General features: G+C 39.5%; 1 pseudogene and 1 gene segment (V, D, J or C); both read left to right on the top strand.

The window, feature by feature from the left end:
• Positions 1-7500: 7500 nt before the first annotated feature.
• Positions 7501-15155, top strand: LOC114685194 (annotated as a pseudogene).
• Positions 15156-15285: 130 nt separating this feature from the next.
• On the top strand, positions 15286-15905 carry LOC114685233. The segment is given in 2 exon segments: positions 15286-15377; positions 15460-15905. Coding segments are annotated over 2 exon segments (489 nt in total).
• The last annotated feature ends 8013 nt before the right edge of the window (positions 15906-23918 follow it).

Genomic DNA, 23918 nt, shown 5'->3' with positions numbered 1-23918 from the left:
AGGACTGTCACGGGAATACTAGGAGTACCTTTGTGATGGGGAGCAGTAGGTCTCTATGGTAGCTGGGAAAGGTCAGTATGGAGGAAATCAATGGTTACCACAGGTCTTCAAAATGTGTTTTTATCTTTGCTGAAAGAATAATCTCAGATAGTATTTATATTTATATAGTAATTCTTCTTTCTGAGGATAAAACCTTGAGCTTTAGGACTGAAATACTGTACCACTGAGCTAGGCTTTAGACACATTTTGTTACTTCAATTCAATATAATTATTATTCATTGAACCTTATACTAGATTTCTAATTATTATATTTTAACATTTACCTAATTTCCTATGAAAATATAAATAATTTATGCAAAGACAGGAAGAAAGTTTACAAATAAAGAGTATAGTAATATAATGCTGAAATCTTATATTTCTATGTAAAACTAGAAACTCATACTAAGTAAATTTTCATGTGTTTTTCAATCCATCTTACTTCTCTATTCTTTTTTAAAATACAGTTTCATATAGACCAAGCACAACTCAAGCCTACGAATCTCCTGCTCCAACCTCTTGCTTATCATACAATGGTGGAGATGAACACGGGGCTTCAGGCACGCAAAAAATATTCTACCAACTGAGCTGTGTCCCCAGGATAATAAGTGATACTTTGATGCTCTCCAAGGGCTACAGACTAGAGAGACTAAGCTTGTCATGTTTTTTTTTTTTCAAAATACATCTGTGATATCAACACTTATCAACTCAGGACACAATTATGTGAGGACATAGTTATGAGAATGTTTTAATAGAGGGAGGAGCCACAGTTTCTTGGATTGATTAAATTTCCAAAAAAGTTGAAGTCTCACATATCCAATGCTTGGTACTACAGTGTCACCATTGGGGAGAGAAGCGATCCAGCCACAGAAAAAGGAATATATAAAATATTGTATCCCACTAGGTTTCCTAGTGGCTGTACACAGCAGGATTGCATTAGAGGTTTGTTGGACCATGGGCCTGGGTACCAGGTGTCTGTAATGGTCTAATTAGCAAGGGGGGTCTTTTGCTCCACCCCTTGGCATTGTTATAAATAGACCTTAGGAATAAAGTTCTGGGCTGGTGGATAAGGATTCAGGCCCATCCGAGTCTATCCTGTGTGTTCTCTCTGTTTTCTCTTTTCTCTTTATTTCTAACTGAGTCTCTTATCCCTCATTCCTCAAGAGTATCAGGGTAAATAATGGTGGGTCCTAATCCCCCACATATGGCACCTGAACAGAGACAAAGAAAAAGATAAAACAGAGAAGAATAACCATAGAACTTTGTGAAAGGATTGCAGGGGCATTGTGAGTGTAGGCATGCCGATAAGGAATTGAAAAGTGAAGGTAATGGTATTTTATTTGGTGTATATGGTACATAGTGAAATGCTGTGCGGCTGCAGTGTAAGATTTCTGTCTATAAAGGATCTCTCTCTCATCTATAAAAAAATAAGGAAGGTAGAATGCAGTAATATAGTGCAGAAAGAAATTTAGAGTTAGGAAATAGAAATATGTAAGAATATTAGGAAGAAAATTTAGCAAAAAGATAAACAACTAGACAGAGAAACAATGGGGCTACGAATGCAAAATGGGGGGAAATCCATCTTCTTTGAGATATAACAGCAGAGGAAAGCTCTTCTTTGAGCTTATTGGGTAGAAAAAAAAATTCCTATGGAAGCTTTGGCCTGGGGACACCTAAAATGCTGAAAAGGCAGCAGAGGAAAGAGGTTTCCCCTGTATCAGCTGCTAACAGAAGCAAAATCCCTCTGCTCCTTCAGCAGTGCAACACCTTACCCTCAGAGCTAGTTCCCTCCTGGCCATAGAGCCAAAAAAGTTTAGAGAACAGAAGTCTTAGGAAAAACTTAATCTTTTTCTTTCACACTAAAAAGCTCTCTTAAAAAACTTTATCTCTTAAAAGCCTTTCAGAACTTGTTTTCTTTCTATAAAGGATAAAAATAAGAATCACCTGGATATAATTAGTATGAAAATCACCTGTGACAAACCTCTTAAAACAGCAAAACCTCCCTAAGTTCTATCCTTTCTTTTTTTTAAGATTTGTTTATTTATTATGTATACAGCATATCTGCCCTGCAGGCCAAAAGAGGGTACCAGATGTCATTACAGATGGTTGTGAGCCACCATGTGGTTGCTGGGAATTGAACTCAGGACCTCTGGAAGAGCAGTCAGTGCTCTTAACCTCTGAGCCATCCCTCCAGTCCTCTGTCCTTCTTTCAAGCTTTAAAAATCCTCCCTGCAATGATGGAGGCAGGGCTTCAGTTACGAAAAACCTCTCTTCTAATCGCTGACTCTTCAAGCTGGTAAAGGGAGTGGTTGGTCAGAATCCCCTAAAAAAGTGCTTGGGAGAAGCCACAGAGAGCCAAGTAGAGCAGGAAACTGCTGGATAGGAAGGAGGCAGTAAATCCTGAACCTCTCAGCTACAGCTGAGCTGAGGCATCAAAGGTTTTGTTTCTGAATGCACATCTATCAGAATAAAAGGTGTTCCTAATCATCCTAATGCAAAGATCCCCTGAAGTGATACAAACCCTCTCTGGTAGCATTGTATCCTGGCTTTGACAAACAACCATGAGGCTACTGGCCAGCACCTCCAAGTTGAAGTGCATTTGGGGGATACTAGGGCTCCTGCAGTTGTCAACAGTTTCCTCAAGCATGGAGCTGAGGCAGGAAGGTGCAGGACCCGAGAGAAAACTACTAGTGTACAAGCAAAGCCTGAGCCAGTGGGAACAGCAAGGTCTCCTGCCTTCCAGTAAGGGCAGGGTTGGTAGGTGGGGCTATGCAGTGTCCACAGCTGCAAAAAGAAATCTCTCTGAAAAAAGCTCTTTCCTATCAGAGAAAGGACCTTTCTGAGAAAAGCTTTGTTTTCACTGACTTTCGGTAGGAGAGGATATGAAATCCCTGGAGTCAGGTTATTGCCTCTGGTGATAAGCTCTGAGAGCCCATGGACAATCCACTGGGTGACAGGGACAGGTGAAATGTAGGGAGGTACACCCATCCTGATGCAAGCTTGGGGAGAAGAAAATCCTTCCTTAATAACAAGCAGATCAAGTTGTCTGTCTGAGAGAAAAATCAATCTGAAGGAGCTGTGGGAAAGCTCTGTTTAATGTGCTTTGGTTTCTGACTATCTGGCTGAGGCAAACACAAGCCCCAAGGGAAGTTGTTATCAGGAGTGCTCGCCTCAAATTCACTCCCACTGGGTAGTTGCTATTCTGATTGGGGGCCTGTATCAGAGTAAAGACATGCCTGTTGGGCCAGCTCAGGGAAAGCAGAGGTCTCCCACTGTCCCATAGTTGAAAACCTAAAATGTTTGGTTCAAACCTCCCAGGCAGAACCTTTGAAAACAAACCTGGTAAAGGGAATTGGAAGTTGACTCCCAGACCCAAAAACTAATATGGGAAATGTAGTCTGTAAGGAAGCTTGTAACAGCAGACTGATATTGAAAGATGCATTTTGGGAAAGGTAGTTTTTCTGCTAAATATGGCAACATTGCCTGGAAAAAAACTTTTTTCAGGTCAAAAGGACAGTCATAGTAAACTTAAAATACAGCTTTTAAAAGAATAAGAAAAAGGAGAATAGTTTAAGTGTTTGTTGAATGTTATTTCCAAGGAAAAATTGTAAGAATACAGAACTTGGATCATCATGGTTTTTGGCTCCTTTGAGAAAATACCTTACAGATGTGCAGAGAGGTTTTTTTATGGTAGTTGGATGACAAAAAAAGCTACCTATAAGAGCAATCAAGTCACTTAGAAATACATTAAATTTTCAAGACAAATAGTTTAGCAGGGAAACTTGCTGAATGATGCAGATCTGGAATCCACCTACAACTTGGCAATTACTTTCTCCTGAATGGGAAATTGACTATTATGGAATGACTAGTTATGCAATTCAAAAACAAAATATTCCTTACAAAGTTTTTTTCTTCCTATCGCTTTTCTTTCTTTTGGGGTTTGTTGTAAACTGAGAAAGCTCTTAATAGAGTTGTTATAATACAACATTTGTTAAATCCCAGGGTCGAGAGTGCTGTTAAAGAATTAAACTATTGTTTCAAACTCTCAAGAACTTTTAGAATAATATTAAAGCTGACTACAAACTCTCAACTTTACTATAAACAAGCTCTGAACTTCAGAAATGATTTGCATACTTCTGGTCTTGTTAATAATTTAGCTAAGAAATCTTTTCTAGGTGTTAAGAAATATCTTATAGATGTCTGCTTTAGTATTAAGTTAGTTCTGTTATATGTAAAGTGATAATAGTTAAGAAATCTCTCATAGATATCTTTTCTAAGTCTCTTCTAGGTATTAAAAAAATCTAAGTGTTTGAATAGATCTATGTAATTTCTTTAAAACATGTAGTAATAAATGGCCATGTTAGTTGCAGATATAAGTTTAAATAAGATAAGAAGTATATTTGCTAATGTAGTACAAGAAGTATATTTAAAAAGGTAGTCCTATAGAATATAAGTAAGACTTAGGTAAGCTTTATAAAGTAGTCCTATAGAATGTAGGTTTAAATAGTTCATAGATTTAGTAAATAATAATAATAATAATAATAATAATAATAATGATAATAAATAATTTGTAGGTTTATCCATAGCAGACTTGAGAGTTCCAGAAACCACCAATAATAACAAGAAACAGCTCCGGAGACTGCCAGCTTCAGAAAATGGCAGCCAGGTGTCCATGGCTGAGACCCGTGAAGCATCCTAGCTTCCCAAACAGCAGATGCCAAGAGCTAGGGAAAGCAGAGCCAGCACTCAGTGGCGAGGGTCTGCAGGCTTTGGGCAACGAAGAAGCTGTGGTGAGAAGGGGACACACTAAGCCACCAGAAAGGCAAAAGGCAGGGAGCATCTTGGGAAGGCCAGCAGCTATACCACGCCATGGGAAAAGTGAACCACAAGCAGAGCAGCAGTGAACAGCAAAGTCAGCAGAGACCAGACTGCTGCCAGGGCTGAAGAAGCAGTGTTAGTGCTAGATGAGCATCTGGAGACATGCAGGAACTGCTGAATTCTCCAGGCTCAACAGCCAGAGCAGGGATATGCGACCAGGAACTGGTTTGCTGAGCACTAGGACCTTCAACGATGCAACTAAGTTTTTCCTCCCAAATCCAGGATTGCTGTAGGAGAGTCACAGTTTCAGCTCATGGCAACTGAAGGAACCTTGAGCCCATATGGCTGTGAGGTGAAGCACTCTAGCCGGGTCCTGGAGCGGCCCAGTTATGGAAGGCTGCGAACTGCAAAGTGTAGTGGTAGCTGAAAGTGCAAGTTTCAGAGAGACTTGCTTGAACTGAGAAGTTTGGTGTTGGAAATTCCCGTATTTGGAGCTGTTTGCTTCAGAGTCATTGCAACTCTGACAGCTATACACAGACTTAAGGGCAGCTGACAAGCCAGGCCCTGACTATGAACGCTCAGAGGAACATTTAGGAATGGTACCAGAACTCTTTTTGAACTTTTGAACTTAAGAAATGATATAGACAGCAATGATTTCATTACAATGGGACAAGTTTGAATTTGCTTATGCATACAAACTCTATCAATAGTGTTGACTTATGAACTGTTTATATAAAAATGGAACTGCTTATAGAGAAATTTAGGTTTCTAACTTGGCTCAAGATTTAATTTAAAATATAAAGAAAGGGGAGAGGTGATATTCCTCAGTTTATTTAATTTAAAAAATATTTTGGTGTTACTTGAGTGAATTTATGTTATGTTTTGTATAGTTCTATTAAGAAGTTGCTCGTAATTGCAGGTTTATAGGTTGAGAGTATATTTGTAGGAAAGTTGAGAGTAGGAATTATAATTTTGTATAGTTCTATTTTAGAATTGTTATGTTAAGTTTGATGCAGTTGCATCAAGAATTTTTTTCTTTTACAATATAAAGAAGAGGTTCCTGTTATAGCAAACTAGGTTTCCAAGTGACTGTATCCAGGAGGACTGCATAAGAGGTTAACTGGACCACAGGCCTAGCTAGCAGGTGTTTGTAAGGGTCTAACAAGCAAGGGGGAGGTCTTTTGCTCTACCCCTTGGCATTGTTATAAATAGACCTTTGGAATAAAGTTCTGGGCAGGTAGATAAGGAGCCAGGCCCACCTGATTCTATCCTGCATCTCTCTCTGTTTTCTCTCCCCTCTTAATTTGTAATTAAGTCTCTTATCCCTCCTTCCTCAAGAGTACCTGGGGTAAATAATGGTGGGAGTTGCCCCCCCCCCCCAGTGAAAGTATCAGTAAGCCAGGACACCATGTGGCAAGACATAGATGAATAGGACTGGGCTGAATTAAGTTGAAAGAGCTAGCTAATATGAGCTGGAGCCATAGGCCATACAGTTTGAAATTAATAGAAGCCTCTCTGTCATTATTTTATAAGTGGCTGGGGACTTTGGGTGGGAGAGTTTTGTCTAGACCATGGGACTGGTGGGAAGGAGAAACTTAGCCTATATAGCATGCCCACTTGCAGATGTAGTTGATTGCTGCTGCAGTTATAATTCCCTGTGAATGGCAGTCTCTGTCTCCTTCAGCCTTCCCAAACAGACTTAATAACTGAGGATCTTCTTATATTGAATCTCCAGGGAGCTTCCAGGACCCCAACACTCATTAGTGATCCTTAAGACATCCAGTGTCATGAACAGAGCAGCTACCAAGTTCTATGAATATCCAATGGGCAGCCAGTGGGAAGATATCCATGGGTTATAAAGTAATACTGGATATGTATGTTGTTTGTACATTTTATTGTTCCTTTCCCTGAGAGCACCCTTCCTAGTGCAGGGAATAAGTTCTACATTATACCAATGACTAAGACAACTAGATAATAAGAATATTGATACAAATCAGGTGAAAGAATAGACACTATTTTTATGGAGACCAGACTGTGAATCAACAAAGTCATAGCACAGCATCAATAACTCTAATCACCAGAGCAGTGAAAAATAAAGTCACAAGGTGGTGTCACCTTCGCCTGTGGATGTGTTCAGGATGAGATGTGTGTTCACTTCTGTGACTGTGCTGATGGTTAAACAAGTTGCTTGTGCATGAATGCTTAGCACGTAAGACCACAAATGTGTAGCTATCTCCTATCAAGTACATTTTCTGAAAATAAAACATGTATCCATACTTTCAGGAATTACTAGAATGAAACAAAATCAAAGGTGTTCCCATCACAGTGAGGGGGACATTGAAACTTCACCAGACATGTCTGACTCTGACCAAGACCTGTTTCATGTCTCCAGCACCAAGAAGCAGAAACCCAAGCACTGGGATGACACACCAGATCTGAGATTCATCCAGAAATGTGACAGTGGGTGATGCCTTTTAAACTGTATGTTTTTAAAAGGAGACCACATTACTAGATATAATGCATGTCTTATGTACAAAAATAGTATGAAATGGATAAAATATGTTGAAACTTTAACCAGAAAAAGTATAAAGAACATCATGATATCAGCCAGATCTTCCCTTCAGCACTAAAGACAGACCACTCACCATGGAAATGGGACTTATATGGGATTTTATTTTTGCTCTTATAAAAGGTAATTTACAGGGAAGAGATTCTCTTTGTGTAAAAGGACATGATTAAGAGGGATAATGGATATATGTGACAGATTGTTGACTATGGTTCTCTGTGTTTTCAGGAGTCCAGTGTGAGGTGCAGCTAATACAACCTCATGGCAGCTTGGTACAGTTAAACAACCCTGTGCAGCCTCTGGATTCACCTTCAGTGAGCACTGGATGCACTGGTTTCATCAAGCTCCAGGGAAGGGCTGGAATGGGTAGCAACTATAAAATATGATGGAAGTGCAAGATACTATGCAGAGTCTGTGAAGGACCGATTTATCATCTCCAGAGACAATTCTAAGAACCCATTGTACCTGCAAATGAGCAGTCTGAGAAATGAAGATACTGCCATGTACTACTATTTTACACATAGCTGAAGGAATTGTAAGCTAAAACACAAACCTCCCAACATGGTGTTCAAGTCCAGCAGGGGGCACTGAGCACACAGGTCAATAGCAGAAGCAGCAAAGGGACATGAAGGGTTAAAATACTCTATGTCTAGTGATTTCAAATAATAGATCAAATTTCCCAGGATTTCCTCTATACAGGCATAACCTCTACTAATCTTTGAAATAAATAAATATCTAAAGAAGTCTGTCTTCAGTTCTGATGGACACATTTAAATACAGAACACACTGTGAATGAAACTAAATGCAGAGCATTACCTAGGAAAGATTTGACTCTGCTGTGAGTACCAGGATCACATGCTGAGGAAGCATAGAACCAACCATTAGTTTAAAAACAAATGAAGTTGGGGGTGGGGAATAACTTGATTTCCTTGATGATTGAAAGGCATGCCATATATTCCAGAAAAAGCTGGGAGAATCCAAGCCCAGGTGTATTGTTGACACCATGACTAACAAGTTGACAAATATATTCTGGGTAAGATATGCTCAGAATATTTATTTTAAACAGTATTATCGGATATACTATAAACAATGCCAAATCCTACCATCAGCACCATTGTACTGTGCCTTGCCTCTGTGCCTTGCTTCCAATACTGACTGTCCTTTTGCATAAGGAATTGTTAAACAGTGAGCAGATTTTCCTTCATGAATTTAGAGAGTTTCCTACTATGTGCTGAAATCTAGAAGACAGCCTGTCTGTTCCTCAGAATTCTGCTACACCCATGGAGGAACCTAGATTGAGCAAGGAGGCAGGAGGCAGATGCTCATCCTATCTGCCTCAAAGGTGCAGAGCCTCCTATGGTGATGGGATGATGACTTTCTGGACAATGTGCACCTTCCCTTTGCAATGAATGATGCTTGGCTTTAACTCTGGGTTCCAATGGGAGAGGCCTATTAGTCTACCACACCTGTGCTGCATGCAGCAGCTTACCTCCTCCAACTGCAGGGAATGCATTATTCACTACTGACTTACATGGCACTGTCCTTATGTTAGTTAATTAATTACAAGTGTTATCATGTAATCCTTCCAGTACAACCAAGGAATAAATGAAAAAATACAAAACAGGAGGAAAATATGGGCAATATGGGTATCAAGAGCTGCTAGAAATTTCACTTGAATGTCTAAAAATGTATGAACACGAATAGTTCAACTGCCATCTTTGCTACTGAAATTAAGGAAATCACTAAGCACAGGAAAGTTTACTACTTTTAGCACAGATTTCTTAGTGCCTTTGATTTCTGACATTTTCCATGGAGTCCCATGCATACATCAGTAAAATGGGCATACAGAAGTCCTCTGGGTAAAACTCATTCATGGTATTCTAATGACACATCACTAAATTGTAGCAGTTTTCCATGAACTGGACACAGCTGCCATTGTGGAGAAGAATAGGAACTTTCATACTAATGGAGCCAGAGCAGTGTGAAGATGGGGGAATTACTGTGAGTGTTGGTTTCTCCCTCCTGCAGAGAACCTCCTTTCTCTTTCCTCATTTTAACATTCAGTCATTTCTCTTGTGGGAGGGAGAAGCTCCTAAGCATCATGGTAATTGATGGAGGTGCAGGCCAGAGGATTGTAAAATCTATCACAGCAGGCTTTCTATAACTGTACACATCACCCAGAGATCAAGAGCTTAGCCCGGTGGTGTTAAGGCAATGCAAAGGAGCTCATTGACAAAAATCAATGCAGCTGCCTGGGAAAGTATCCACTCCCAAGTCCCCACCCTGTCAGAATTTTGCTGACTGACACTTTAAAAGATCAGACTATGATCAGGCAGATTCCAGTCTCAACCTCAATCACTGTGACCTTCCTCACTCTGCTTCCCTGCTGCTCTGATCCTCAGAGGGAACAAACAGCAATGCAAAGTGCTCCAGCAGACAATCCTGAGCTGACTGCTTTGTTAATGGATCACATACCCAATAGACAGAGAGAGCATTCCAAGCATGTAGAGTGTGAAACACAATACAAACACATAAAGGGGGTTCTTTCCTGATTTCTTGGCACAACCTACACAGTTATTTCCTAAGCCATTGAAAGGCCGAGAATGAATTCCCCCTACAGACAGACAGCAGTGGTGCTTTGAAAAATTCACAGGCTTTTCAAGGAATGGAAACACAACCATTACAAAAATGGCTAATAAACTTTTCTTAGTTTTCCTCAACTTGATCCATCAGTGAAACACAAATTAAAAAAACAGATTTAGATTTCATCTTATGTCATTTATTAAGGAAACTAATGGCAGCAAAAGTGATGATTAATTGGAGAAAGGGAAATCATAATGCATGGTTGGTGAGAGTATGAACTGTAGCAATCCCTATGAAAATTTGTTTGAATTTCCTCCAAAAGTTAAAAATAAAAATGTCATGTGACCTAGCTACATCACTCCTGGGCAGACACCAAAGGACTCACTACTGCAAAGATACCAGATATTTTGTATTCAGTGTTTCCCTCTTCATGGCATCTGAAAACTGGAATCAGCCTAGAGGCCCATCAGCTCATGAATGGATAACATATATGTTGTTGAAGTCTGTCTTCTGTTCTTTTTATTATCATTATTATAATTTTATTTTATTTTACAATACTATTCAGTTCTATATAACAGCCACAGATTCCCTTGTTCTCCCCCTTCCTGCCCCCCTCTCCTTCCCCCCAGCACACCCCCCCCATTCCCATCTCCTCCAGAGCAAGGCCTCCCCCAAGGACTGAGATTGACCTGATAGACTCAGTCCAGACAGGTCCAGTCCTCCTCCCAAATTGAGCCAAGCGTCCCTGCATAAGTCCCAGGTTTCAAACAGCTAACTCATGCAATGAGCCCAGGACCTGGTACCACGGCCTAGATGCCTGCCAAACAGATCAAGTCAATCAACTGTCTCACCTATTCAGAGGGCCTGATCCAGTTGGGGGCCCCTCAGCCTTTGGTTCATAGTTCATGTGTTTCCATTTGTTTGGATATTTGTCCCTGTGCTTTATCCAACCTTGGTTTCATCAATTCTTGCTCATATAAACCCTCCTTTTTCTCGCTAATTAGACTCCCAGCCCTCCTCCCAGGGCCTAGCCGTGGATGTCTGCATCCAGATTCCTCAGTCCTTGGATGGGGTTTCTGGCTCAACATCTGACAGAGGACTGATATCCAGAATATATAAGGAACTCAAGAAATTAGACATCAAAAGGAACAACAGTCCAATTAAGTAATGGACTAGAGAACTAAACAGAGAATTCTCAACAGAGGAAATTCAAATGGCTGAAAGACATTTAAGGAAATGCTCAACCTCCCTAATCATCAGGGAAATGCAAATCAAAATAACTCTGAGATACCACCTTAGGCCTGTCAGAATGGCTAAGATCAAAAACACTGAAGACACTTTATGCTGGAGAGGATGTGGAACTAGGGGAACTCTCCTCTACTGCTGGCAGGAATGCAAGCTTGTACAACCACTTTGGAAATCAATATGGTGCTTTCTTAGAAAATTGGGAATCAATCTCCCCCAAGATCCAGCCATACCACTCTTGGGCATATACCCAAGAAATGCTCAATCATATCACAAAAGCACTTGCTCAGCTGATGTTTATATCAGCATTGTTTATAATAGCCAAAACTTGGAAACAACCTAGACACCCTTCAACTGAAGAATGGATAAATAAATTGTGGCACATATACACAATGGTATACTACTCAGCAGAGAAAAACAATGGCATCATGAGGTTTGCAGGCAAATGGATGGATCTAGAAAAAATCATCCTGAGTGAGGTAGCCCAGTCTCAGAAAGACAAATATGGTATGTACTCACTCATAGGAGGATACTAAATGTGGAACAAGGATGACTGGACTGCTACTCACATCACCAATGAGGCTACCTGGAAAACAGAACCCCAAGAAAGACACGAGGATCACCCAATGATAGAGAAATGGCTGAGATCTACATGAACAGCCTGGACATGAGTGGGAGCAAGGAACAGCCAGGGTCGAGGGAAAGAGAGCGGGAGATCCCAGCTAGATCAAGAAAAGAGAGGGAGAACAAGGAATAGGAGACCATGGTAAATGAAGACCACATGAGAAAAGGATGAAACAAAGTGCTAAAGAGGCCCACAGAAATCCACACAGATACCTGCACAAAAGTCTGCTGGCAATAGCCGAGAGACAACCAGGACTGACCTACTCTGGTGATGGGATGGCCAAACACCCTAATAGTTGTGTCTGTCTTCTGTTCTTTGGAGTAACCTGCCTGACTACATTTTAAAGGCAGGAACCATTATGCTTTATTTATTTATTTATTTATTTTTTTGGAGACAGTGTTTCTCTGTGTAGCTTTGCGCCTTTCCTGGAACTTGCTCTGTAGACCAGGCTGGCCTCGAACTCACAAAGATCTGCCTGCCTCTGCCTCCTGAGTGCTTGGATTAAAGGCGTGTGCCACCACCACCCGGCTATTATGCTGTATTTTTAAAAATAAATTTTTATTTGTTGTGAAAGTTGAGTTGCTCCCTGTTTCCTGGAAACTAACCTTTCCCAACCCATGGTCTTGATTTGTTTTTGAGAATACCCTGACCCTTCCTAGCCCTCCCTTAACCTATCTAATCAAACAGAGGGTGGCCATATGATGTTTTTTTCAGGTTTTTGTTTTTGCTTATTGCCCCATTGACTCCATTATGTAAAACTATTCAGGATTTTACTCCTCAAAGGGTCCCAAGAGGTGGATTCAGGGCTGCTCTCTTTAACCTGACTTAGAAGGCAGTAACTGGCTTGCTCTTGGGTGAACACCAATAGAAATCAAGCTTGCTTCAAGTTTGGCTCAAATTGTGATCTTGGTTTTATTCTTGCCCTTGGAATTAACACTATCTGTACAAGTATTCAGGTTAATGCTCCTTCTTATTAAACTCCTTTGATCACTCATGGCAGATTCAACAATCACACAGGATAGCAAATTATATTTCTAACAAAACAGTATGTTTAATATTTCTAATTGCTGATGAAAGTGATGATCCCTAATCTGTGATCAGAAATGTTGTATGCCTTTAAGTGATACATTCTCCATCAACTCCTATATTTATTCTCATGCCTCCTGTCAAGAATGAATTAGGCAGGGCCAGAATTGAAAACCCAGATTCACAAGAAAGATCTTTAAGTCTTAAGGGATTGTGGTGGAGAGGATAGATCTCATGTAGGAAAACTAAATAATTTAGATAGTTGTGAATGTATGGGGGGACAACTAGAAGGAAGGATCAAGGGGAAGGTTGAGGAATATGGGAGCAACAGAGAAAATAAGGGGAAAGAGAATAAAAATTTAGGGCCATTTGTGGAGTAGTATGGAAACCTAACACAGTAGATGATTCCAAAGGAGAAAACTAATACCAACGCAAGCTAAAATGCCTTGGATTTATAATGGTATCAAGCCTCAAGACATGCTACGTCAGTGGTGGAAAAAGCTTCTGGGAGTAACCAACAACATATGAATTGGCAAAAGGCCCCCACACGAAACAGAACCCATACTTTATACTACTGAGTGACCAAGAATCTGAGACTAGATAGTAGTTCAGGAGCCTAGGATAAAAATAAATATTATTGTTCTGTAAAAAGAAGATTGCAATAAAATAACTCCCAATGGCATTCTGCTATACTCAAAAATCAGGGCCTTGCTCAGCCATCTTGCTCAGAGAATCTTCCTTCTGCAGTGGATGGGAACACATACAGAGAAAATTCTGTGAATAAAAGACCTTGGACACTCAGTACTATATGAGATGTTTTCATCAAGTCCTTCCCCTCAGTGCTCATGGAACACTGAAAAAGAGGACAAAAGAGCTTAAGAGTGAGATATGATAGAAGGACCAAGGATATAAGGCCTCTAAAGAAACAGGATAGTTGCACATAAAGACTCAGAGTCACTAAGGCAGCATGCACAGGGCTGGCATGGGTCTGCACCAGATGGCATCCTAGAGTTGAAAGGAGAAGTAGACACATGCACCTATCCATAGCCCAGAAGCTATCTCCAATTGATAACAACTTGCAGATGAAAATTTAGTTTTGCAAAGGGAGTCTGACTGAAGAAACCACCTACTCTCAAGCATAGGCTGTATTTTCAGCAATAGACGGTCATCAGAAATCAAATTCAAATGCATTTTGGAGGTCCCTTGTTTCATATAATCACATGACTTTTTGTTATTTTATTTGTTTCTTATGTTATCCTATATTTCCTTTGATTATATAGCATGTCTTCTAATTTTGAGTTGTTTTGGGATTCGAGGGTGTTTACATCAGGAGGTCTCTGCATCCGCACCTGTCTCTTCTGCCTTTTCTTGGTCTCCTTTCCTTCTGTTTGTTTGTTCTTTCCTGTTCAGATGTGTTAGTTTTTGTTTGAACTCCATTTATTTTATTTTATTAGTGTTCATTAGAAGCTTGTTGGTTGTCTAAAGAGAAACAGCAAGATGGTGTATCTGGATGTGAGTGGGGAGGGGGGACTTGGGAGCTGAAGAGGGAGGAGAAACTCTAATTGGGATATATTATATGAGAAAAAAATCTTTATTCAAGGAAAAAAAGTATTGCCCATAAGTTAAAAACTGTGACAAGGATGAGGAAAGAGGGAAGGACTCATATTTTGCCCAGGCACTGACATATGCTGCAAACTTAAGAGGAGCCTCAGTCAGTAGAGACACCTGAGGCAGAAGAATGTCCTCTGTATCCATATCCAGTCACTGCGGTGGGGCTTTCAAACACCAACTCTGATGATACTATCATGTGTCTAACCTGGTGCCCTGTGACCCAAGACAGGATACGGAATGAATGGGATCTCCGAGTGATATTCAAGGTGTGCAGACTTCCCAGCTGCTTCTCTCAGCATCTTTTTCCTCTACATTCCACAGACTGGATGGAGCAAGAAATATGTTTGGAACAGGTGAAGCAGCAATATGACATAGTCCCAATTTTCCAGAAAATATGGAAACCCATCTCATGTGTGGAAAAAAGGAAGAAAAGCAGGAGCAGTGTGGGCTTACTAATCAGAAAGACAGTGCTGAGGAGTCTTGTGTGAAAAGGTTGGCACTGACATGAGAATATGAAAGTACAGGAGGTGGGAAGGATGGACTAGAAAGTGAAGATTGGTCATGCCAAGGTATGTTTCCTGTGATCCCTGTAGTCCCCATGCCATCTTATTCCAGACTCACACCACGGGAAGTCAGATACAGTAATGGCCTTATTGCAATAGCCAAATGGAGTGATATCTACCCTCTCCCTTTATAACCAAGGCTGACTCCCCATATGCAAATGCATCTTCTAGCTCTAAGTTAAATCACCTCCTAGAATGTGGGAGCTCACATCTCTCTCACAGGAGGCTGACCTCTGAGGAAAAGGAGGTGTAGCCTAGAAGATGACACTGTTGGGTCTTCTGTGTCTGGTGACTGCCCTTCCAGGTGAGTGTTACCATTTCACACATGTGTCCATGAGGGGTTGTGACAACCTGTGATTGACAGAATTGTCTCTTCTTGTCTGAAGGTATCCTGTCCCAGGTACAGCTTCAGGAGTCAGGACCTGGCCTGGTGAAGCCCTCTCAATCACTGTCCCTCACCTGCTCTGTCACTGGTTACTCCATCACCAGTGGTTATGCCTGGCACTGGATCAGGCAGTCCCCAGGGAAGAAGCTGGAGTGGATGGGGTACATAAATTATGTTGGTGGCACTGGCTACAACCCATCCCTGCAGAGCCGCATCTCCATCACCAGAGATACATCCAAGAACCAGTTCTTCCTGCAGCTAAACTCTGTGACCACTGAGGACACAGCCACATATTACTGTGCAAGAGACACAGTGAGGAGACTTCAGCATGAGCCCAGACACAAACCTCCCTGCAGAGGAGCTCTGGACCAGCAGGGGGCGCTCAGCTCTAACTCAACCCAGGAACTCAAGATTTCAGAACTGGAAAGAAAAACTAGTTTTCTCTGATTTGGCTTCTCACTCCCTAAGGGCAGAGAGGTTTTGGGGTCATTTCTCTCTCCTATCATTAAAACTCAGGAGGCAGAGGCAGGTGGATCTCTGAGTTCGAGGCCAGCCTGGTCTCCAAAGCGAGTTCCAGGAAAGGTGCAAAGCTACACAGAGAAACCTTGTCTTGAAAAACAAAAAACAAAAACAAAAAACTGTGTATATGTAAAGTCACATTTGCTTATTTCTCACTGGGACTCTTAAGATGGTGTTTGTGGTAATATTTCTTGCCTTTTTGGTTGAGAATCTTGAGTTTACCAGCTGTGGCAACTCTAGTCATAGGAATTTTTTAATGAAAACAGCTTTTTGAAACTCAGCTGCCTTTGATATTATATGTTTTCCCATTAAGAAATGGATTGTCCTTTCTATTCTCCATTCCCTCCACTTTGAGATACATCTGTATGTCAGAGCACTTCCTAGAGTATTGACACTGAGCAGTTGCTGTTATGCCTAAGGAATGTGTCATAGACTGAATACAGTTCACACATCACTGCAGCTGTATTACCCACAATGTAATGCAGGGCAGGGATTTCATGAGGTCAACTATGCATAGCTCAGCTCTAAGGACTTTGCTGTAAAGGGGTGTTTCATTCCCAAAGTTGGTATATTTTGTACAAATAGTACATAGTTTTGCATTGTGATTAAAAACATCATATTAAATAAATGCTCATGTGTTTACAACAATAATTACTATTTTAAAATGTGTCAGTGACGAAACCACCTGTAATATAGCAAAGAACTGTAAGTTATGTGTACAGATAAGCCTGGGCCTACACCATTAGTGTTTGAGCTGTGTGTAGATGTAACCAACCGTCTTTATTAAATAAGAAACACAGAACCAATGTAAAAGAGAAAGCCAAGAGGTCAGAGCTCAGAGCTAAAATCTCACCCTTCCTCCTGCGGTGGTCCTAGCTTCCCAAAAGAGAGCTACTTCCTGTGTGTCCATCTCTTCATAGTCTTTTTGTTCTGCCTTCTCATTGGTTGTAAACCCAAACACGTGACTGCCTCGTCATTGTCCATATCTACAGCCTTCTAGATCTTAAAGGTATATGTCTCCAATGCTGGTTGTATCCCTGAACACACAGAGATCTATGGGATTAAAGGTGTGTGCCACCACTGCCACTCTCTTTCTATGGCTGTAATTGCTCTGACCCCCGAGCAACTTTATTTATTAACATACAATCAAAATCACATTTCAGTACTATTAGAATACCACCACATTTCCCCTTTTCTATTTTAATAAAAAGAAAAAAAACAAAAGGTTATAACTAACATAAGAAAAACTATATACAAAAGCACAATAACTATATACAATATATACAAGTAATAAATACCTAAACAATGTCTAGTCCATTTGTATTTGACAAATCAGAGAAAATACTTCCATTATCTATCGTATTTTGGTAAATCCAAGATGTATATAATGCAATTTCTATCCTAATTAAGCTTCAACTATAACTAAACAATCTTCAACTATAACTAACTAATCTTCAACTCCCTCAGAGATCCAAGAAGGAAATAATATTAGCTAACAACAATAAAAGCAGGAAGTGGATGCAAGCAACTTCCAAAAAAATTGTGAGTTGACAGAAACATCCAGCTGTCTCTACAATCACCTGAGGTTTCTGCAGTGTTGGGGCATCATCTTCAGCCTATAAGCTTAGTGTATCTGACAGATTCATTTGTGAAGTAGGATTTACACAAGGTCAACAGTTCAACCTCACTTTGGGTGACAGCAGTCCATGTACCAGAAATACCTGAATTCCACTAGTGTCATGTCATGATTCAGGATTTTAAATTCTGGAAATATTTGATGTTTTTTGAATTCCGCTGTCCATTCTTCTTGGCTGTGTATATATGGCTTCATCTCAGCATCCCCTTCTTCTCCACATCCCTCTATTAAATGCCAGTCTACTATGGCGTGATCTTTCAGCTGCTGTTCCATTGCACAAGAGAAGCCATCGGCCCTCTGCCTGTTAAGCTGCCTTTGAAGAAAATGACACTGTACCTTTTCTGGATTGCGAAGGCCACTTCAGGGATGGGGCCATATTGTCCTAGCCTCAGAAGATGCCTTTTGATAAAGCCATAACCACACTTGTTTTGGCAAGAATTAGTAGTCCTTTGTTTCATGTTCTGTCTGTCCATTTTGTCCTGTTGATTCGAGGATATTTTGTTGTCCAGTGGCTAACTTTTACCATAATGAAAGTTAACTCCATATGCAGTTTCTTCAATGCCCATATTTTCTCTGAAGTAGATTGGTACTGCCAGGAGCCGACATGTCTCAAAAAAGAAAATTTTTCTAAGTTATTAAAACATTTTAAATGCCATATTCTGTAGATCTCTGAAGGGTTTGAAGATGACCTGTATATAACATCTCTGCTCAATTTTTAAAACATATCTAATATGACTACAAGTTCTATTGTAATGTCTAACTACTAACTTTCATTTCTTTATATCCTAATAGTTGGTAATAATAACATTCAAGGATCAGAAAATTGCATTACATTGTTAAATGAATGGTATGAATACAATTAAAAAGATACATAGAGCATTTTCTAACAATATCAGTTTCAAATTTGTATACAGTATAAAACAATACAATCCAATGTAAAGTATTTAAAACTAGTAATTGTCTTTTTCTTTTCTTTTCTTTTCTTTCTTTTTTTTAAAACAAGAACCTTAAATCTAATCTCCTTTGCTTAGCCTTTTTCCTAACCCTTGACAACAACTTGTAACCAACCCCCCTAAACAATGAAAATTATCCCAGACCCAAAACCCATTAAAAAGACTAAAAGCCACCCGCCCAACACCACCTCTTTGGGAATGTGGGCGTCGTATTCTTAAAATTGCTTCCTGCTGGGTATGGGAGAAGTTACCTTTATCCTGAAAGGAAAATTTTAGGTTAATTGTCAAATTCTAGGAGAGGTAACTATATCCTTCATTATCCAGTCTGTGTATAATGCCAAAGTTCAGGGTTTATCTCAAGTCCTTATTCAAGTAGTCTTTGAGACTGGATCATCTCAGGTAGCCCTCTCAAAATTGCTCTGAGCACCTTGTAGTTCAAAGTTGACCTGTAGATGATGTTTGTTTGCTTAGTTATATTATTATTGTCCACGTGGAATTGTTGTTGTTGTGGGGCTGCATCTTATTTCTGGAGACTTCAGTTGATGTTAGGCCTGGCTGTGATTTCCTGCAGAAAACTGTAAGAGACTCGAACACAAAGACACATATATGCAGCTAATTGAAGCCTTTTTTCTAGAATTAGTTAGTACTCTATATGACCATTCATATCTTAACAAAGTTTAAAATGTATATATATATCTATATATATCTATATATATATTAATCTTGTAAATTTTGATATAAAATTCATTCTTTAAGAAAAGTTTAAAGAATCAGAATAGAATCAAAGAGTTGAGGTTAGTAATAGAATAGTCCCTTAATTAATTTTGCTTTTGTCCTGTCCCATAGCAGAAGATGGCTCTTTTATTCTGGCATGATACAGGGAGTTTGCATTTTCCTTTTAACAACATGCTTGAGTTTAAAGAAGGAGAGAGCCATTCTCCAACTCCAAAGTCAGCTTTAAATTTTAATTGAACCCGGACTATTAGAAGACCAATAGTGTTAAATCTTTAGAGAAAAGCAGAAACAAACATTTAGGAAGACATAAATTTTTTTAGATAATATATATCTATACATCGTTTCACTCTGTTTCCTGGGATAGATGATTTGTCCCTTTTCTTCAGATGTCTCATTTGTCCAGTGTTCTTCAGATTCCTTAACCTTCATTCTCCTAAAAGACAAAAACAAAAAATCTTTCCCCAAGACTAATTTTGGGGATGTTTCTTTTTGGCAAGTTATTATCTGATTAAATGAAAAAGGCATGTGTTACTGATACAAGTTAGTTTAAATTGGATGCTCATGCTTGGTTGATGAAGTATCACCTCCTCTAATTAAGAGGTTTCTCTTGTTCAAATCGAACCTTTATGAATTGTGATGGTACCCATAGCTTATGTTCTCCTGTAGAAACAAAAGCAAAACCTCGACCCCAATGTAATACCCCTATTTCCATTCTGAGGTCAGCACATCCTTAAAGTATATAGGCTTATTTAATTCTGTAGTTTTTTCTGTTATCCAGTGTCTCTCTGCAGCTGTTGTTCCTTTCTCATTGGCATTGAGAAAATTCAAAGTTAATAGAGCATTATGCAGTCTATTTCTGGGGGGTTTTGTTACCACTTTCTCTTTATTTAGCATATCCTTTAGAGTTCTGTTTGATCTTTCTATAACTGCTTGACCTGTAGGATTATGTGATATACCTGTAATATGCTTTATATTATAATAAGCAAAAAACTGTTTCATTTTAACAGAGACATACGATGGAGCATTGTCAGTTTTGATTTGTGCAGGTATACCCATGATGTCCATAACTTTTAGCAAATGAGTGATTACAGAATCAGCTTTTTCAGAACTCAAAGCAGTTGCCCATTGAAATCCTGAATAAGTATCGATGGTGTGGTGTACATATTTCAATTTTCCAAATTCTGCAAAGTGAAACACGTCCATCTGCCAGATTTAATTCCTCTGAGTACCCTTTGGGTTACATCCTGTTGGTAATGGCGTTTGATTGTAGAATGAACTAGTAGGACATTTCTTTATTATTTCCTTGCCTTGTTGCCAGGTTATGAAAAAATCCTTTTTTAAACCTTTACTATTGACATGATGTGTTTTTTTATGAAATTCTGAGGCCTCCAGCACATTTCTTATCAATAACTTATCAATCTCATCATTGCCTTGTGCTAGAGGGCCTGGCAGACCAGTATGGGATCGAATGTGAGTTATATATAAAAGATGACTCCTTTTCCTGATTGTATCTTGTAATTGAATAAATAGTGAAGTTAATTCTGAAGCATCATGGATAAATTCTGCAGTCTCAATATGTAATACCACTCTTTCAGCATACTGAGAGTCAGTTACTATGTTGAGAGGTTCTGAAAAATCCACTAATACCAACAAAATAGCATACAATTCTGATTTTTGAACCACTTTACTTAAATTTTCTGATTTATAACCTGCCTTTCCTTGTTTGTTGGCATCTGTATAAAATGTCCGAACTCCAGATATGGGTTTTTGCCGTACAATTTGAGGCAAGATCCAATCAGCTCTCCTTATAAGATGAATTCTATCTCTTTTGGGATATTTGCTGTTAATTTCTCCCAAAAAATTACTGCAAACTCTTTGCCAAGGTTCACTTTCTATCTGTAATTTTTCAATGTCCTCCTTAGTTAAAGGTATGACAATTTCTGCTGGGTCTATTCCTGCTAATTGACGAAGTCTCAATTTTCCTTTCCAATCAAGTCAGAGATTTTTTTCCACATAAGTTTTTAATTTTTTATTTGGTTTATTTGGTAAAAATATCCACTCCAATATAATATCTTCCCTCTGCATTAATATTCCAGTAGGAGAATGCCTAGAAGGCAAAATAACCAAAATGCAATCCAGCTTTGGATCAATACAATCCATGTGCCTTTATGTACTTTCTTTTCTACCAAGGCCAATTCTTTCTCTGCTTCAGGTGATAATTCTCTTGGACTACTTAAGTCCTTGTCACCTTCTGAGGTTTTGAATAAATTAGTCAGTTCATCATTTTTTACCCCAACAATAGTTCATAGATAAGAAATATCTCCAAATAATCTTTGAAAGTCATTAAGAGTCTGTAGTCTATCTCTCCTAATTTGCACCTTTTGGGGTCTAATTTTTTGTAGCTCTATTTTATATCCTAACTAATTAATAGAATCTCCTCTTTGTATCTTTTCAGGAGCAATTTATAGTCCCCAGCAAGGCAAGAGTTTCTTTGCTTCTTCAAACATTCTTTCTAAAGTATCTGCATTTGAGCCAGCTAGTAAAATATCATGCATATAATGATAAATTATAGGTTTAGGAAATATTATATAGTTGTTCCATTGTCAGACTGCCTAAAATTTCGAACAAAAACCAATTTTCTTCCAATGTACAAATAAAACCCATTTTTTTAATGTGGAAAAAATTTCTCTTTTAAATAGTTTCCTTTAAAATATCTGATATGTTATGACTTACCAAATCTACGTACAATAGTAGAAATCCGAGGAAATTTCAAAAGAGCCACCTAGTGTCCGAGGTGTAAATTGAGAGAGAGAGAGAGAGAGAAAGGATAGCTGTCTAAAGCTTAAATCCAGCCATGTGTTCCCTCTTGAGCCGAGTCAAGGCTTGGCTCTGGTTTCCTTAAGCTCCGACCACGTGTGTTGGCTTTACAGGGAGGGGCCCTGTTCGGCAGGGCAGGCTTGAGTTGTTTGTAGCACCGGCTTTAAGCAAGCAGATTTTAAGCAAGCAGCTCACAGTTAGTCTGGCCTGAGGCCAAGCAGACCTAGGCCCAGGCTAGGAAGCCGGCCGCCCGGCCTGCTGTCCTTGTGAGAAAGCAGACCTGCCGCCAAGCCAAGCTGTTTTTAATGGATTCTTGTCACGTTGGGTGCCAGATGTAGATGTAACCAACCTTCTTATTAAATAAGAAACATAGAATCAATGTAAAAGAGAAAGCCAAGAGGTCAGAGCTCAGAGCTAAAATCTCACCCTTCCTCCTGCGGTGGTCCTAGCTTCCCAAAAGAGAGCTACTTCCTGTGTGTCCATCTCTTCATAGTCTTTTTGTTCTGCCTTCTCATTGGTTGTAAACCCAAACACGTGACTGCCTCGTCATTGTCCATATCTACAGCCTTCTAGATCTTAAAGGCATATGTCTCCAATGCTGGCTGTATCCCTGAACACACAGAGATCTATGGGATTAAAGGCGTGTGCCACCACCGCCACTATCTTTCTATGGCTCTAATAGCTCTGACCCCCGGGCAACTTTATTTATTAACATACAATCAAAATCACATTTCAGTACAATTAGAATACCACCACAGCTGTGATTGGTGATCTCCTCCTACAGAGTTTCATAGGAATAGAAATCTAACCCAATGCAGACACTAAAACACAATGCCTCATCCAAGGGATAAAATCAAATCATATGTAGCATATGCACCCCTATTCAATTGACAAGATTGACAATCAGTTCTGTGACTTTTTTTTCAGATTATGAATGATCAGGAGTCTGTGGATTAACTTCTCAATAGCTCCCAGGTATTGTGAAGAACAGAAATAAATGTATGAGCAATATTAATGGATGTGAAATGAGCTTTTTCTCCTAGCATTTAGGCAAGTAATTCTTCAACAATGATATAAGTCCAAATTATAAAATCCTTGTAAGCTCCAGCACTTACTAACCAAGCCAGGTTTCTTGATTATGGTCAGGGAGAACTGAATTGTAACCAGGCCAGAATGGAGGGCCAAAGCAAACTGATGCTGTGACAAACCAACATTTTTATACTTTTATCAGAAACAAAGTATAATGGCAGGTACTAGAATTGTTACCATGATTTCAGGATGCAAAGATGCTTGCAAGTTGAAAGGATTTAAAATATTAACGTGTAAGGCCAATTGTCCTGTTAAACTTCTCTATGCTTCATAGACTTCTAGGGAACATAGAGAAAAAGAGGTATCTTGAAAATTTCCCTGCCTGATGGAGCAGCTTGGTTTATCAGGAACTGGAAGGTACACAATACCCACGGAACTATGGACTAACCTGAAACCCTATGACAGGTGCCTCTTAAGACAGCAAGACTAGACCAACTACATGATTCCCTGCCAGATATGATGACCCTAGTCAAACAACGTGCTTATGTTTCCTTGGCACAGTGATTTGCCATGTTGTAATTCTCTGTAGTGACTCTATAGTATCAGTGGATGGTGTGGATTTGGGTACAACTGTCAGCAGAGAAGACCAAGGCATTGAGAAGAATATTAATAACAATAGAGGCATTAAAAATCAATCTCTGATACATCTGTTCAATCTCTCCAGAAAAAAGAGCTATTTTTCTCTGCAGCTGAGCTCTGTGAGCATTGAAA

The sequence above is a fragment of the Peromyscus leucopus genome, chromosome 14, assembly GCF_004664715.2.
Source record: "Peromyscus leucopus breed LL Stock chromosome 14, UCI_PerLeu_2.1, whole genome shotgun sequence".
Taxonomy (NCBI): Eukaryota; Metazoa; Chordata; class Mammalia; order Rodentia; family Cricetidae; genus Peromyscus; species Peromyscus leucopus.
This window is presented reverse-complemented; position numbering and strand designations above follow the sequence as displayed.